The sequence below is a fragment of the Chenopodium album genome, chromosome 18, assembly GCF_948465745.1.
Source record: "Chenopodium album chromosome 18, dcCheAlbu1.1, whole genome shotgun sequence".
Classification (NCBI taxonomy): domain Eukaryota; kingdom Viridiplantae; phylum Streptophyta; class Magnoliopsida; order Caryophyllales; family Amaranthaceae; genus Chenopodium; species Chenopodium album.
Window position 1 is genome coordinate 18,787,921 of NC_137851.1, and position 16,357 is coordinate 18,804,277.

At 33.8% G+C, this 16,357-nt stretch overlaps 1 protein-coding gene across 4 annotated transcripts; it reads right to left on the reverse strand.

Moving 5' to 3' along the window:
• Positions 1-1,214: 1,214 nt before the first annotated feature.
• On the reverse strand, positions 1,215-14,175 carry LOC145591602 (uncharacterized). Of its 4 annotated transcripts, none has more exons than XM_081648110.1 (15): positions 13,894-14,175; positions 13,715-13,791; positions 12,328-12,409; positions 11,227-11,330; positions 9,555-9,681; positions 9,130-9,224; positions 8,843-8,966; positions 8,257-8,337; positions 7,666-7,764; positions 6,355-6,513; positions 6,212-6,275; positions 6,035-6,105; positions 5,487-5,531; positions 2,108-2,284; positions 1,215-2,027 (listed from the first exon to the last, which is right to left on the reverse strand). In XM_081648110.1, exons 2-15 carry the CDS (start codon positions 13,750-13,752, stop codon positions 1,587-1,589), a joined length of 1,707 nt encoding a protein of 568 aa, XP_081504236.1. In that variant the 5' UTR covers positions 13,753-13,791; positions 13,894-14,175; the 3' UTR covers positions 1,215-1,586. The 4 variants fall into 4 exon arrangements, with proteins under 4 accessions (XP_081504236.1, XP_081504237.1, XP_081504235.1 ...); XM_081648111.1 differs by having other exon boundaries at positions 6,224-6,275; positions 11,227-11,333; XM_081648109.1 differs by having other exon boundaries at positions 11,227-11,333.
• Positions 14,176-16,357: the final 2,182 nt, after the last annotated feature.

Here is a 16,357-nt window from a genome sequence, read left to right on the forward strand (position 1 = left end):
AATCACAATAAAAATATAAATATTATATATGGCAAAAAAAATTTGAAATCAATAAATTAATAAATATTACATCGAAGTTATACATTATCATACATATTAAATACATACTCCCTCCTAGGGTAGCTCTTGCTCAACTCTTGTTTGTTAAAGTTTAGAGTTGATTACGAACTATCAACATTAATATTTGTTTGTTCTATTTGACTTTTATGCTTTTAAATATGTCAATAATTATTAAAATTTGATATTAAAATTTGATTTCTACAATTAAATTTCAATTGACTGTATTATTTCATATAGATTAGTAAGAATTTGAGGTCAAAATTTTTAAAGTTTGATCCCAAAAATTAAAATAAGGCAAACAAATAGGGATATAAAAGATACTTATTACATTTTGTCTTTCTAAGGCTATGCTTGGTTTATTTAATTTTGTCTAAAACTAATTTATCTAAACTAATAATATCTCTGTTTCTAAAAATTCGACTCACTTACTATTTATGTGGTCAAAATAAAATAACTTAGACCACATTTTATGATTTATACAATCAAAATAAATTAACAAGTTTGATCTTATATTAGATTCCCCTATGATAAATTTTTCAAATATCAACTTTTAAAAATTTTACTTATACATAGCCGAAGTTATTAGTGGTCAAAAGTACTCATTGGAGACCGTGCAAATGCAAAGTGAGTCGAACTTTCAGGAACGGAGGGAGGATCCTCCGGGGGCGAGGGCCAAACTCCACTTCTTACTATTTTATCTGAATGTTTTTTTTTTTTTTTTACTTTATCTAATTTAAAATTTATTTTGTAAAGATAATATTTACTTGTCAGGACTTTACTTTGACTATCGATATTTTTAATTGTCTATTTTTAATAAAGTAGTAAAAAAATATTATAAAAAATTGACATTTTAACTAATCTAATGATACATTGCCTAAAATCATTTATTCATTAATAAGAGAAAATAATAATAAATAAATAAATCAAAATGATGCAAATATTTTAAAAAAAACTGAGGGATATATGGTACATGTAGTGTGCAACCTTCGGGTCACTTAGAGTTCGTGCAAGTTTATGAATCACCCACAATAAATAGAATATAAAGTTATCGAATTATGAGACCAGTTCGTTTGTTGAATCTTTGGTGAATTTAGTCAGTGTCGGGTCTCTACTCTCTACAATTGATTTTCTGTATTTGGAGAACTTTCAAGGGATAAAAAACCATCAACCATTCCTTAAAATTAGCTTACGATATCGAGAAAAGAACAAACATATAAATATACAACAGCGAAAATGAAAAATATGCAACACGGATTTACAATAGAACCGGAAACTTTATGCACAATAAAGAATTGCCGATATCTTCATTACCAAGAACCAAATATTCACACTTAACCAATTACCTTTTCTTTTTATCTTTCAGGAACAAATCTACAGAGCATGACCAATAGCTCAGTAAGAAATTACCCCAAATAAACAGAAATAGTGCTCTCTTTTGTTAATATGTTCCCTTGTATCTGGTCTGGTCTGGCCTGCCTTTGTTACAACCATTGGGAGTATACAGCCACAACATAACTAGGTTATCTTTACCGCGTGCTTCTGAAGAAATTTCGATCCCATCTACGGAAAAACCCATCCATGATACTACTTCCTGAAGAATTTTTTTCAACAGTCAATGTGGCTTTTGTACCATCACCAGATTCCCTGCCAGACGACTCTGCATCTTGAGCAGGTGCGTTATTTGCTTTCTCCGTTTCAGACCTTTCAGTACATGGAATTCTGGAAGAATGGTCTAGATGACGTTCAGATGCAGTGCTCTGAGATGCCAGGGGCTCACTATTTGTTAATGAAAGGAAAGTTGAATCTGACTTGGATGGTCCACAACATTCTTTATCTGTGAGAGTATATGGTTTAGGAATTTCTTGGTTAGATCCAATGACATTGGAGTCAGCACAGGGGGGAGGCTTTTCCGGCGGTTGACTTGTACCCATGTCCTTCAAAGACTCAACTATGGCTTCCATGACCATCTATTCAAGCAGTACACAAGTAAATTAATGCAGCAATATGAAGACGTTAACAGAATGTTTAGATTAGTAACTTGACTCACCCTTTGTTCTTCCTCCATATCACGGGGAAATTCTGCCATGTTGTCAAGGGAGTATTCTACATATTGATCATCGTCAATGGCAATTGGAACGTGAGGACCAAAGGGTTGACCATTGGCTAATTCAAAGCTAATCATTCCAGAACTTGAGGAAGATGACTCGGTTCCAGCTGCCTCTTCCTGGAGCCAAGCATGAATAAAGATTTTTTTAAAATGGGAATTAAGTAAAAGCTCTAAAATACAAATTACTTTAGCAAGAGAAATAATTATGGTTATGGCCAAAATTTTAAAAAGGAAATAAAAAATAAAGAACCCAAAAGCATTGAAGCATAGCTGCATTTGATGGTGAAAAATAGCAAGGATTTTTAACTGAAAAGGATCAGCTGGTAGGGAAAGGTATACTATAAGTGACTGATGAAAGCCTTGAAGAGAGAGAGAGAGAGAGAGAGCCTAACTAATACTTCCATTAGATATCTAATTTCCCTCCCTTTCCCTTTGTCCCATCCCCTTCATCTTTTTTCTCCCTTGGCTCTTTTACTTTTTTCCTTCTTGTTCTTCTTCAACAATACAGACTTAACAATAAAAAATATAATTGTCGTGAAGAAAAAGGGGATAAACATTCAAAAGCGCAAATAAGGAATACAAAGGAATTTTTGAATCAATAATTTGAATTACGCTGGCTCTCCCACAACTAATTTCAGGCTGCAAAAGTTGCAACTATACCAAAATGATCCCAAATTTTGGGGGGCTCTCAGAAAATTTTCCCAATAAGAACAGTACAATTTTCCATCAAAGAAATAATATATTTTCAACTAGAATAACATTATGTTATAAATCAATAAACAAAAACTGATCACCTATACTCCCTCCAATTCATAGTGATGTTGCAAGGTGATATTGGGGGATAAACCAACATAATTCCCATGTGTTACTGTCTCTTCTAGAATCTTAGAAAATGTAACTTCTTGTGCTATTCTTTCAAATTTTAAAAAACTGGAAGTGGCCTCATGAGTAGCAGATATGAGGACATATTGGGTATTAATTATTCTTTATGGTTAAACAAGGGAATAGAATTTGCTAAAGTAACAGATTCAACAGAACATATTTATAAATCACCCCAAAGGAAACCAGGAAGGCAGGAACATCAACTATACAGAGCGAGTACTACAGTATACAAACTTAAAAATAAAACCTTTGTCCACACATTCCTATCACCTGCCTTTACTACCTATAAAACCATGTATAGTACCTCCCTTTCCCTTCCCTATTGTTATCCAAACATACTGTAAAAGAAGTTGGGGGGGGGGGGGGGGGGGGGGGGGGGTTCTGTAAACTTAACTAATGCCTACAACAACTTGCAGATATTGAGGAAACAGGGCACATTCAAATATAAAGCACATATAACATTTTTTTATTCAATAGGATGGTAAAGCCGCTCAAATAACTTGACGAGAGCAACTTTGAAAACACGTGAATATCAAAAGTTGATAGGCAGAAAAGAATATCCTATCGGGTTAACCTAATTAGTCCAACTCATAAGTTGATTCTTTTTTTTATTTTTTTATAAAACTCTTTTAAATGATATTTTGTTATGTCCTTTTCTTTATATCGTACAATTCCTTATGACGATTCATGTTAGCCGACCCCAAATCATTTTGGGACTAAGGCTTTGTTGTTGTTGTTGTTGTTAGATACAATTTCACAACTTATTTTCTAGTCCCAAACTCTTTCCTCCAAATGCCTGTTTTAGTTCTCACGTTCTGAGGAATAATAAAACTAAAATCATTAGCCATTTTTTTTACCTAGTTCCCTTAAGAGAACCCTAGTTATGATCTTTTCATTTTTCGTTACAAACACGAAGGCAGCTCTCTGTGACTATCAACAAGAATTGATACAAAGGTATGTAGAGCTTGTTTTTTGGACTGAAGTGTTTGTTTTGCTTGTTTTGGGCATTATTGATACAATTTTGACGTTTGTTGATGGTTGCCTTCTATCTAAACTTGTATCTGAGTATCAAGGTGCCCGAGCCGGAAACGCAGTAAGACTTTCTAGAGATAGATTTTTTTTTTAGGTAATATTTGAATATCTTTATTTTGAATGTTTTGAATCCGATACTGGACTTTAAGATCTAGAATTTCAGTACCAAATAATTCTGTAATCCCAACCCCTTGTATTTCTCTTTACGTAAACTATGCTTCACATCATCTTCATCATAACATCATAGATTCATAGTGTGACACTGTGACAGATTGAGTTTTTTCAAGGATATGACAATAATGACGATATTAAAGGTAAAAGATATGATAATGATGGAGGATAATGCAAGGAACCAGCCCAATGAGCAGCTCAGGCCTGTGATACATTTCACTTATGCCCGCAGGAAAGCTAAATCAGCTGCAGCATCTAAGTGAAGGATGAGCTGGAATATTCAGTTATGAGTTTGTTAGCCTTGAGGCCAGTTTTGTAATCCTTTTCCTAGTTTGTTATTCCCTAAGCTAGTCAGTTTGTTATGATTAATTGTATTAATAGAGGTTTGCTTGAGGAGGAGGGTATGAAAATCATAATTAAGTAAACAAACTTGGAGAGCTGCTCTTCCTCTCGAATGAAGAGTGATTGTATTGTTTGATTACTCTGATCATCAATACAAATATCTGTTACTTAGCTAATTTTCTGCTTAATCTTCTTCCCCTTCTCTCTGTTCTGAGTTAATTCCTAGCAGATAATAAAGGGGATGGAGAGAAAAGGAGACCAAGGGGGTGGTTAGGGTGTGGGCTGGTAATTACAAATGACAAGGTTATTATGTCATTTCAAAACCTTTTGATTTTGGGTCCTTTTAAGAACATTCATTGAATTAGACCAATCAAACAATAGATTTACCCAATTCTAGAGTTTCAGGTGAAATTCTAGTATCCAAATATTGATATATTACAAATTTGGTGGATAGTTTGGAGGACCAGAAAATACCTTGTGAAATTTGTATCTACTTACCATACTTAGAAATATTAAGAAAATGAATCAGCTTAATGAGGTGGGCCAATGAGGTTTAATGGTACATGGAAGAGTACAAAATGCACCAAAAGATGGTTATCTTACACTAAAGATACTAGTTTTAGTCTATTCACTGATCATAACTATCTTTATATTTCATCGAACCTGAGTGAATTGTGGTTCATGTTCCTGTTCGAAGGTCAATGTTTCATCAAGAAAGGTACAGCTTGTTCAGGGGCATACAAAGTTCTTTTCCACATAACACAATGAGAACTCACCTCCCCTGCCCCAAGATTCTCAACAGCTGCCCTACGTTATGCTCCAGAATGAAACTACGGAAAATGCAAGAAACAACTACGACTTTAAGGTGCACAGCCAAAATAAATCAATATACCTTTGCCTCAGATTGTTCATTTTCACCAGCCATTGTTGGGGGTACCTAAGAACATTCAAATTTGAAATAAAATCAACCATATATGATGCATAAAAAAATTCAGTAAAAAAGATAAAGCTTGCAGCAATGCTTTAGTGATGTTCCATTACTTTGAAACACATGTTTCACACTGAGCTATTTTTTCGCCTATTATTAAAAGAATAAAAGCACAGCCTGAATATCAAAATACAAGTGATGCGGTGAAATAATGGGTCAACAATTAAAATCTTCATCAAATATTATTCGTGGTGAAATGTCAAATTTTGGATGATTGAAGGTAAGAGTATGAGAAGAGGAGGGGTTGTAATGGTGTTTTTTTTTTCCTTTCTGAAAATAAAAATTCATAATACTAAATGGGAGGAGGTGATAGGATGGGGACAAGCAGCATGTCAAATTCCTGTTTAGATATAGATATGCATAAATCACGCATTTCAAGACCCACCCACTGGAATTCCATCTTCATATCAGCTGTTACTCAATTTAATACGGAGGTATCTATCAAAGCTAACCTCCATTCGGCTCATGGGTCGTTTAGATCTGAGCTGCTCAATAGCGTCTCCAGTGCTACTCCTGGCAGGTTCTACATAAACAAAAGTATAATAATAAATTACAGAACAATTAGCATTTAAGACATCAAAAGTTTAGCACCCATTTTAAATAAAGAATATAAGCTACTACAGGCATGCCTCTAGATCCACCTGAGGAATTGCTACCAGAGAATCCCAGTCCATGCAATGCATTCCAAGTAGCCTGAAGATTATTAAGCCATTTAAATTGGTATCAAAACTAGTGTAAATCCAAATACTTATAGTTATTAATTTAAATCTACCTTGTCAATATATTCATGCACTGGATCAAATAACCTTGCTGGAACATCATCCTCTGGAGGTTGCAAAACATTATTGAAAAATATACTTATGGAATCAAAGTAAAACTGAGGCCGTGGAGAGTTGTGATCACCCTCAAATTTTATAAAATTCTTGTCTCCCTGTCAGATTTACTTCAACATTAAACTTTTGATGAAGAATGATGTCAAAAATAGCTCTAATTAAGAAATAGATAGTACAAGTGCATGTTTATCCTATGGCAGCAAATCTTAAGACTATCGCAAGATTCATAACAACCCTAAGTCTGGCAACCATAACTAATACACCTTTAGGGTAAACTCTTAATATATACGTACATTTGATAATCCCTTGACAGGATTAATAAGCGCAGAATTATATGAACAGCTATATTTTAGGATGAAATGGTAGCAGGCAAACAATAGCTGATCAATAATTATATCCTTACATGGATAGTTTAACTCTCCTTACCAAATTAAAGAAACAAGAATGAAGACTGAAGTTACAATAAAATTGGATGTCACCATTTTATACTGCTAACAAGTTTTCTATTCTGTAGTATATTGGTTGTTCTAACTACAAAGCATTTTTTGTCACAGATATTTCCTTGATTATTTTGTTTGTTCCACATGTAGTTCTTGCCAGCTAGGAAACTAGGACACTACAAATATGGCAACATTACAGGGAAATCGAATCTCTGGCAGCATCAAAAACATGTCAAGGAGTAAATACTCCGCCAATAAAAAAATAAGTGTCACCAACTTGGTCAAATAAAAAATAGTCAACAATATACAGTTAAAGACTTGCAAGTTTTCTACTATAAAGTTCTCTCAGAAAATTTGCCGAATTTGACACATTTCCTTAATTGCATATTTGCATCTAGTACCCAGATATGCATGTCATCACATACACTTCCCTCCTATGAGTCCCAGTAACTCAGTGCTTCCTTGATATATGCATTATGACGGTAGAAAGTAAATTCCAGCTAAGCTTAAAGCTAGGCTCATAGAAGCGCCGACCCAACAAATGATAGTGAAAAATATAGGCTTACAGATACACAGTAAAAAAAAAAATTATTCACAATTATCTAAAGCACAAAACTGTCGTCACATGGAAAACTTCAGCTGTATCACACGCATAAATGTTTCAACTGAGCCAATAGATACAAAGAGTAAGAGATACATAGTTATGATGAAGTATATAAGAATTTTTCAAAGTAATTAAAGATCAATTATGAACCATCAATGGTTTTAGATAGTTTCTTTCTTAAAAGTGAAGAAAAACATTAAACTCACCATGTAAACATCATGTATGCGTTCAGAATGGTGAGGCTGTATAAAATCATCGTCAATTGCATGGCCAAACAACACCGGAACAAAGGAAGACTTTGCAACCTATCAAAATCAATCATAACAGCACCAAAGTCAAAGAGCTTCTTCTACTAGGACATCTAAATTATAATACAGGAACAAAAATTAAAGAAAATGTCCTCCAACACTTCATGAATCAACCTCCCTTTCTAATGCATTGACCAGATAGACACCTAGCAATGATTTTTAGGCAACTAGCAAAGAAAGTAATTTAACATAATGCAGCAAAGATCTACCTTCATGCAAGACACTTGAATGTTTCCAAACATTATATACACAAAATTCTGTTAGGCAGTGTAGTACCTTTTTCCTGGTAATAAGGTTATTCATTCAAATGGAGTATTTTGAGTTATTTATTAAACAATGCAAGAGACTAACACCACAGTAGATTTTGTATTTAGTAGAAGAAAGAATTTACATTTATATTGCAAAAAAAAATAAAAAAAATAAAAAAAAAAAAAAAAAAAAAAAGAGTCAAATTGCAACAAATTACGATGTAATGAAAGCACATTGAACCTTAATGGTGTTCAGGTCCATAATGTCAAATTTTGCTTTCTTCATGATTGCTCTTCGCATGCATTGGATGGCAAATTTTACCTATTAAAGAAAAAACATAAATGTTAATGTCAATCTAAGAAATTACAATAATATAGACGGTAATAGAGCAGTATTGGTAATATCATCGGTTCATCACATGCACACATAAATACATCATTTGATTATGATAATGTATTTTACTAAAAGTGGCAGCACAGATGTCAATAGTCACAGAAAGAGACAATGCACACATCCTTCAGCAGAAGTTTAACATTAACACTTGGCAGAATCAGTTAAGTACATTCATATGAGTAGTAGTTCCTTTGATAGCAAGTGTTTTATGAAAAATGTATGTGCTACATGGCGATGCACAAATTTTAAAGTTCTTACATCAAACATTTCATAATGGATCTTGTTCACTGAGTTTTAAAAAGTCTCTAATCCCTCAAATGTTTGGAATCTTTCCTTAACATAGCAGAACATCTTCATTGCCAATTTACAGTTACAACTTACAAGGCAACTATAAAGGAGGAACTTCTTGCAACTCATTACAGATATCACTCACAGTAAATTTAGGAAGTCGGACTTTATAGGTATCCACAAGCTCCATCATCAAGTCAACCAAGTCTGAGAAGGGGCTGTCAAGAACCATTCCAGCAATTGAAGGATCCTCGGCTCCATACATTAAGCTATAGGAACAGAGCATACTATTAGATAAAGCAACAAGCAAAACATTGACAATTTTTAATTTAAAACAGGACAGCAACAGAAAAGGCTTCATCCAAAGCACAAGTCCAGGTAAGAACTTGATAAAATACAGAGGAAATTAAGTAATAAAATACACATAGGAACCTTGTAACTGCGCCCATTGAACGGCCCCACAAGCCAATCATAGATACGTTCCCATCTAATCGTAAATAATCTACGACAGCTTTCAGGTCATCTTTCTGCAATACAGAGAGGAAAAGTTTCAGAATAATAGAATAAGATACCCTCGAATACAAAGTTTAAACAATATATAAAATAAAAATAGCAACCAGTAAACAAAATCACTCTTTTTGACATAGAAAATCACCGATTCTTTTAGATTTTTTTTAAAAAAAATGCATCTTTTAAACTTTGGGAAATCAAGAAATGTCAATTATTGTTGCTCCAGATGAATCAGTTGTCATCACATATTCTAGTTATCTAGTAGCCTAGTATGGGTAAAGTCCATTTAAAGAATAGCAAAAATTATCGATATTTTCAATCCTATTAAAACAGATATGAAAACTTGCCTCGTTCCACCCTAAAGTTACATGCTCCCCTCCAGAGAGTCCAGAACCTGAGAAGTCCAAGGTGAAAACTGTAATGTTTAAGGGCAATAATATTAAAGCAGCTTCACTGGCATCTGCCCTGCACCCACTGGTATACAATTGACATGACATGAACTAAAGTCAGTATGAAGTTAACATGACATGAACACTTAAGCAGCTATGCCCTCTGATATTTTCAGAACATGGCAACATAACAATTATAAGATCACTTATTAAATAATAAAGTAAAGACCAGGAGAATTTCATAAAGTACGAGTGCCTTTTTATGGAAAGAAGAACAAATTACAAAGTTAAAATCATTTAAGCCTATTCCTCCGATAAATAAAAAGGCAAAATTGGCCTCAACAACACCAACTATAACCTATGGCTTGAGAGCAGCCAACAGGACAACCTTAAGCGGGTTTCGCGAGGTGGTCTGGGTTTTTGGGATGTGTGGAGGGATTGGAGAAGGTGGTCTGAGTTTTTGGGGGTGGTGGTTTAGGTTTTCAAGATGGGTAGGGGTTTCGCAAGGGTTTTCCGGGTCGTGGATGGGGTTTTTGGGGTGGCAGTAGTGGCTATGGTGGCTTAGGTGGTGGGGCTTGGTGATGGTGTGGTGTTAGCCAAGGGGTAGGTTAGTAATTTAATTGATTTAATAACTATAAATCAAAAGGTTAACTCATTTAGTGGATTATGAGCACTACATAGAGTTAATCAAATCACAAGAAACTATGGCAAAAAAAAAGTTTCCACCAAATAGAAAATCAAGTCAAACATGTAGAATTTCCCAAAATAAAATAAAATAACATGGACATGGACTTGAATCAAATCGCTTCAATGCCAGAAAGAATTCTCAATGTCTCAGTAGAAGCAAATGGAGTTAAAATAGGGTATAATTGTTGTGAAGGGCTATATAGAACATAGGTCAATAACATTAAGGTGTTTTAATTTTTGAAGAAAAATTCAATAAGGTGTTTGTCATGAGGTTTTTTGTGTATTTTTAAGGCCCAATTGTTGTTTGCAAGGTCGGCATGCATACATTTTTTTATACTTTTTTTTTTTGGCTTCTTTATTTGTCATGTCGGACCCGCACATAAACCTGTGAATAGGTTATTTTACTGTTGGATTGAGGTTTGTTGTGAAAGAGAACCTCCTTGAGGTTTGATCTAATATTAATGCTCTTAGATAATACATTAAAAATTGATAATTTAGGAAGTTTTACAAGTCCTATTGTTGATCATTTTAAGTTGTATATCACATTTTTCTTAGATCCAAAATTCCCACATATGAAGTGGAAGAAGAGAAAAAAGATACTTATGTATCATCATCTAAAAGTAACATAAATTGCATTAAATTCTCTTTAAATTAAGGAGTATGTTTCAAATATAACAAGCATTGCTAATATAGATTTTAACTCCATAAAACATCTGTTGTTGTAGAAGAAAAGGAAAAATCCTGTTCAAACTACAAAGTGTAATACCTAATAAGTCATAAACCTTCTTATCCGGATAAAAGTAAGGGATCAAATCATTACAACTCCCAATCAATCAGATTTCAGACATATCGATGAACATCAGCAAAGTGCACTCGCAATAAAACATAGATTACTTCTTTACAAAATAAAGTAGATAAACTCTAAACATGTATTCCAACTGACCTGTTGCCATGGCAATATATGACACATGGTAGAAGCTTCCCATCAGGCTTCACAAGGGGAGCATAATGACTGCATTGAAGAACATCCCCACGGCTGTTCTTAATCTGCTAATGAAGATAGACAATGTTTAGCCTAGTTGAATTCAGAACAGCGGCTGCTATTCAGGTTATGCACCTGTGCAGTGGCCATTGCAACGCACAACAAAGACTAACACATTTTTGGAGCACTTATGTATAAGATTATGAGGGTTTCCTCAAATTTCTAGGCAAGTCCCAAAACACTTTGATTTACAAAATCATACCCAAAACACTATGATTTACAAAATAGTTTTCTTGGTGAAAAAACAAACCACCAACCTCTTTCCAATATTCAATTCAAAATCATTCCTAAAATTCAACGGTTAAAACGTCATAAATTTGTTATACAAGTAGGAACCTCCCCAATCAGATCCTACATGGCTGGTATTGTAGTAAACTAGTACTCATTATTTAGACCATAGGAATATTCCCTAGTGTAGCAATATCTAGGGATATTTTTTTTTTTTAGCTATTCGATGGGTTTTTAAATGTTAATCAAGCTATGGCATGTAAAGTTCTTTTAATAAATAAAAATTAAAAACTAACATTATTAAAATTACTAAAAGGCTAAACATATCACTAAGAAGACAATGCATCCTAAGTAAGCTAATGCACATAGATAGTGCTTCAATCAATACATAGCACTTATACCTAGGCCAGAAATTCCTCACATGAAGACAACACCACAAAATATCAAGAAACACCACATTTTAGATTCCCTACTAGAAATTTGCCTCAAAACTCCACTCATACTTCTCATCCACAACAATCAAGGGTCAACTTCAACTAGGCAAGCTGCTCATCATGAAGCTGTGCCATGTAAATTATTATTTCTTTAGGGAGAAAGGAGGGAAAAGGCTTCTGTATGGATCCATGTCGCTGACTAATGGATTTTCAACTTGTCTGATTTGCAGCTTTGATTGGCTCGATATATCTAGTTCTTTAAAAATTAATGTTGCCAGTTCATCCAAACAAATAGTACAATATCGGTATCATATGACAATGACATACACCAAAAGATTACCTCAACATCCTTCCTCTGGTACCATTTTCCTTTTAGCATGAACTCTTGATCTAAAAGGTCGTGCTCAGGGCTATATTCAGCTCTGCATCAAAGTTAAACATGTTATATGTTGCACAAATTATTGTTCATGCTACCAAACACATATAGATATTTATAGAGCACAAACTTTCTAGCACACAAATCTACTTCGTTTTGTGGTTAAGTTCCATAACAAATGTTTAGTGGAAATTTACAATACACTTGATCAAGTTTCACACTATGTGTCTTTGTCAACCAGTACAGCAGAAAATTATATGCTTCAGCACCTCTAATTACACGGCAGCAGCTGCATTCTCTTTTCCCATCCTCACTCTACCTTTCTCCACTCACCCACCAAAAATCTAATTACTTGGGATTTATAAAAAAATAATGTTGCTGTTAAATTTTGGAAGTCTTAAATTTGATATTGATATTACGATGTAGAAAATATTTGTTTGAATTCAAATCAAGGGTCAGACAACGCCTGATCCTCGTCCCATAATCTCTTATATTTTAGCTCTGTGAATTTTTCAGCAAATATGTTTAAAAAATAGAGTAAACAAATGCACCCTCACTAGATATTATACATGTGTAATAAATGGGTCTAGAACAAAAACCACCATCCCCTCAGATAATTCATAGTATTCATTTCAATAATACTCACAAATGCTCCATTGATTAAGACGCAATAGGAATAGAAAGTAGCAATGCACTAAAGCACATTGTCAACAAGCTATATGGGATCCATTCGCCAATTTCTACATTGGATTATATAATGTAAAAAAAGTCCATTTCAGAATTTTAAATATTTTTCGTGCATTTCCCGATCATGTGGATTTCCTGATTTATACAAGAGGATCCTAACAAGCCTTCAGCACATATCTTCACTATTCAATACAATCCCCCTTTCTTTATTCTCATAATATTCACGAGGTAGATAGTTTAAACTTCAAACCGCAAACAAAAACATAAACTCCCAAATAGAAATTATTTGTATACTTCAGGCTAGTAATCCAATATTCGACCACACTTAGAAAAATAGCAATTCGATTATTATTGCAATTTGAAAAAATCCCAAAAAGGTAAGCCAATGATTTACAACATTATCAAGGTAGATATCATTAATTCTTACCTAAAATTCAGCTTCCCTGCTAAAATTACATTCTAGTTTGACGAAATTATCAAGGTTTATTTGATTATTTCTACCTAATCAGTAAAGTGTTTAAATAATTTGTTTCAGTGAATTAATCAAAACTTAAAATGGGAACCAAATATCAAATTAAACAAGCAAATCTAACCAATACAAACTTTTCCAACAATTACACAACTAAAACAGAAAAAGAAAGTAACATAATACTTCATAACATACCTTGGCGGCCGAATAATAAAGTTGACGAGTTGTTCCATAGTTGAAAGGAAACAAAATCTTTCACAACTTCAATTCACCTGCAAAATCAAATTTCCAACACTAATTAATCAACATGATCGCAATAAAATAACAAGAAAATTAATAAATTATTACCCTACAAATTAATCAATAAATCAAACCTAAAAAATTAAATAAGATTCTTTCAGGTAAAATTAGGGAAGTTAGGTTGATAATCAATTGAATTTAGCGAAAATTGCAGAAATCAGAGATCCAACGAAGAAGAAGGATCGCCGATTGCCGCCGCCATAGAATCGTCGGCAGAAGGTTTTTGACGATGTGATGATTTTCTCTCTCCTTTGACCGCGTCGTTGATACTTCGGAAGCCGGGAAAGGTAAAGTCGTTAGTTTTTTTTTTTTTTTTTTTTTTTTTTTTTTTGGGATTTTCTGATGAGGATATGAACACCGAACACTTGTTGCCGTAGATCTGTGTGTTGGGAAGTGAGACCAAGGTCATGTAGTTTGTACTGGAGACCAGGTACAAAGTGCAATTGTTCTTTTAGCGTCGAGTTGGATTGGGAAACCCAGTCACGACTCGCACATGTTTTGTCTGGAGTCAGTTAGAGTAGGTAAACGAATGACTTTATCAATATTTCAAGGAAAATTTTTAAATTACCACCCAAAAATAAAATCATTTTTAAAATAATCACCGACTAAAAATTTTATTTTAAATTATCACCCTTAAATTAAATAAATATTCAAATTACCACTTATTTTGAGAATCTAGTGGAAATCTATTGTGTGAGGCCCAGTCAACGGCTAATAACAGCTATATTTTAGTTTCTAAATGAATTCCTCCCCGATTTTTTTCTTATAAAACTCTTCCCCTAAATCAATTAGTCATTTCTACTTCATTCTCTCCCAAATTTCCACTGATTTGCCATCTCCTAATTGCAGAAGCATCCACAAGAAATTCAGAAAGTTGAATTCACATCAGGTAATCTCATTTTTGTGGTTATATTACGCACTTTAATTGGGGAAATTTGGGGGATTTGTTAATTAGGATTCTTGTTCGAACAACAATTTAGTTCTGATTTAGGGTGATTGATTGAAGCAGAAATAATTAGGTAAGTAGTGAAATGTTAATTAGGGTTCTTGTCCAAAGTAGTAATGAATTGGGGTTTCTCATAATTTTTGTGATTGATTGTTAGATAACCTTTGTGTGATTGTGTTTTGTGTTTGTTTAATTGTGGGTTCATTCAGTACTGTTATGGTAGATTTGATCTTACTGTAAGCTTGTTATGTTTATTTGTTGTTGCAATTCTTGTGGCATAAATGGAGGAGAATAAGGTGATTTTGAGATTTAAGTATTTGAGTGTTGTTATTGACATTGAATATGAATAGGCAACAGTAATTTGTTGGATACAACAATAGATTTTGAAGATCAACTTCGTGACATAGAAGATCCAGTAGAAGGATCTGTTGACCTCTTGCACCCCACATTTCAATATATCTACAAAGGGAAGTATAGGACTTTAGAAGATGATGGTGATGTGTTCAAGATGATTATGAGATTACCTAATAAGGACATGTATACCAAACATGTTGGAAGCACAGATGACCCTGGTTTCTTGACTGACTGTATCTTGGAGTACAGGATGAAGCAAAATGGAAGGTGGCCACCCCCTGGTTATCCTCATTATAGGGGGCAGCCACCACAGTGAGTAGGTATGGTTTAGTATGATGTGTATAATAGATTGTGTAATATAAGGGGTTACATTGACATTTGTTTATGGTTATTGCAGGTAGGAAGATGTCTTGGAATAACTCCTCTCCCATAAACCAGAAGAAATGCAATTGTGGATTGTCTTTTACAAAGTTGACATCTTGGACAAGGGAGAACCCAGGGAGGAAATTTAGGGCTTACAAATTCTATGACCCTAACACTTAAACAAGGGGGTGCAAGTGTTTTGAATGGGTTGACACTAATGATGGAACATATTGGCAGAGAGATGTGATCAACCAACTTTTGCTTGACTAAAAACTGATGAAGGCTGAAGTCAACTCTTTGAAGAGGGAGGTTCATGACATGAGTGGTCAAAGAAGATGTCTGCTAAATAAGGTCGACACTTTGAAACTGAAATGCAAGGCCCTAAGTGGTGACAGGAAGAAGATGATTTGCAGCAATGGCAATTCAGACAGCAAGCTTTTAGTTGTTGTTGTTATGTTTTCTGTTTTGTTAGTATTTGGTTGTGTTGTTGTGACTAAACTGGTTTAGTGTGGAGGTGGAGAGATAGGATGATTGTTTGTTTAGCTATTATAATGCAGTAATGTAATGAACATGTTATTTTAGTAATGAAATGAACAAGTTATTTTGGTTTAAATCTGTCATGCCTTTTAGTTTCATATATTGATGCAATTTTCCTTTTGTTAATTTTTGTAAATGATAGCAGGTTATTTTTTTTTAAAAAAATAAAATAAAATAACAAGACACACATATGAGAGGCTAATAGTCTATATATTTCATTCCCTCATTTTGACCAAACATCCAAAACATAACAGCCAAATGCATAGCAACTAATCCATCCAATTTACATCATGTGACATCAAATACTGTTCAAAATGCTCAAAAGAATGCCCCAACCA

Bases quoted from the DNA above. Each gene is read 5' to 3' on its own strand.
- LOC145591602 (XM_081648109.1), bottom strand. From the start codon at position 13,752: ATGGAACAACTCGTCAACTTTATTATTCGGCCGCCAAG. The intron at 8,967-9,129 runs GTTCCTATGTGT...CTGTTCCTATAG, and splicing joins TCAATGGGCGCAGTTACAAG to CTTAATGTATGGAGCCGAGG. The intron at 5,532-6,034 runs GTTAGCTTTGAT...GAATGTTCTTAG, and splicing joins GACCCATGAGCCGAATGGAG to GTACCCCCAACAATGGCTGG.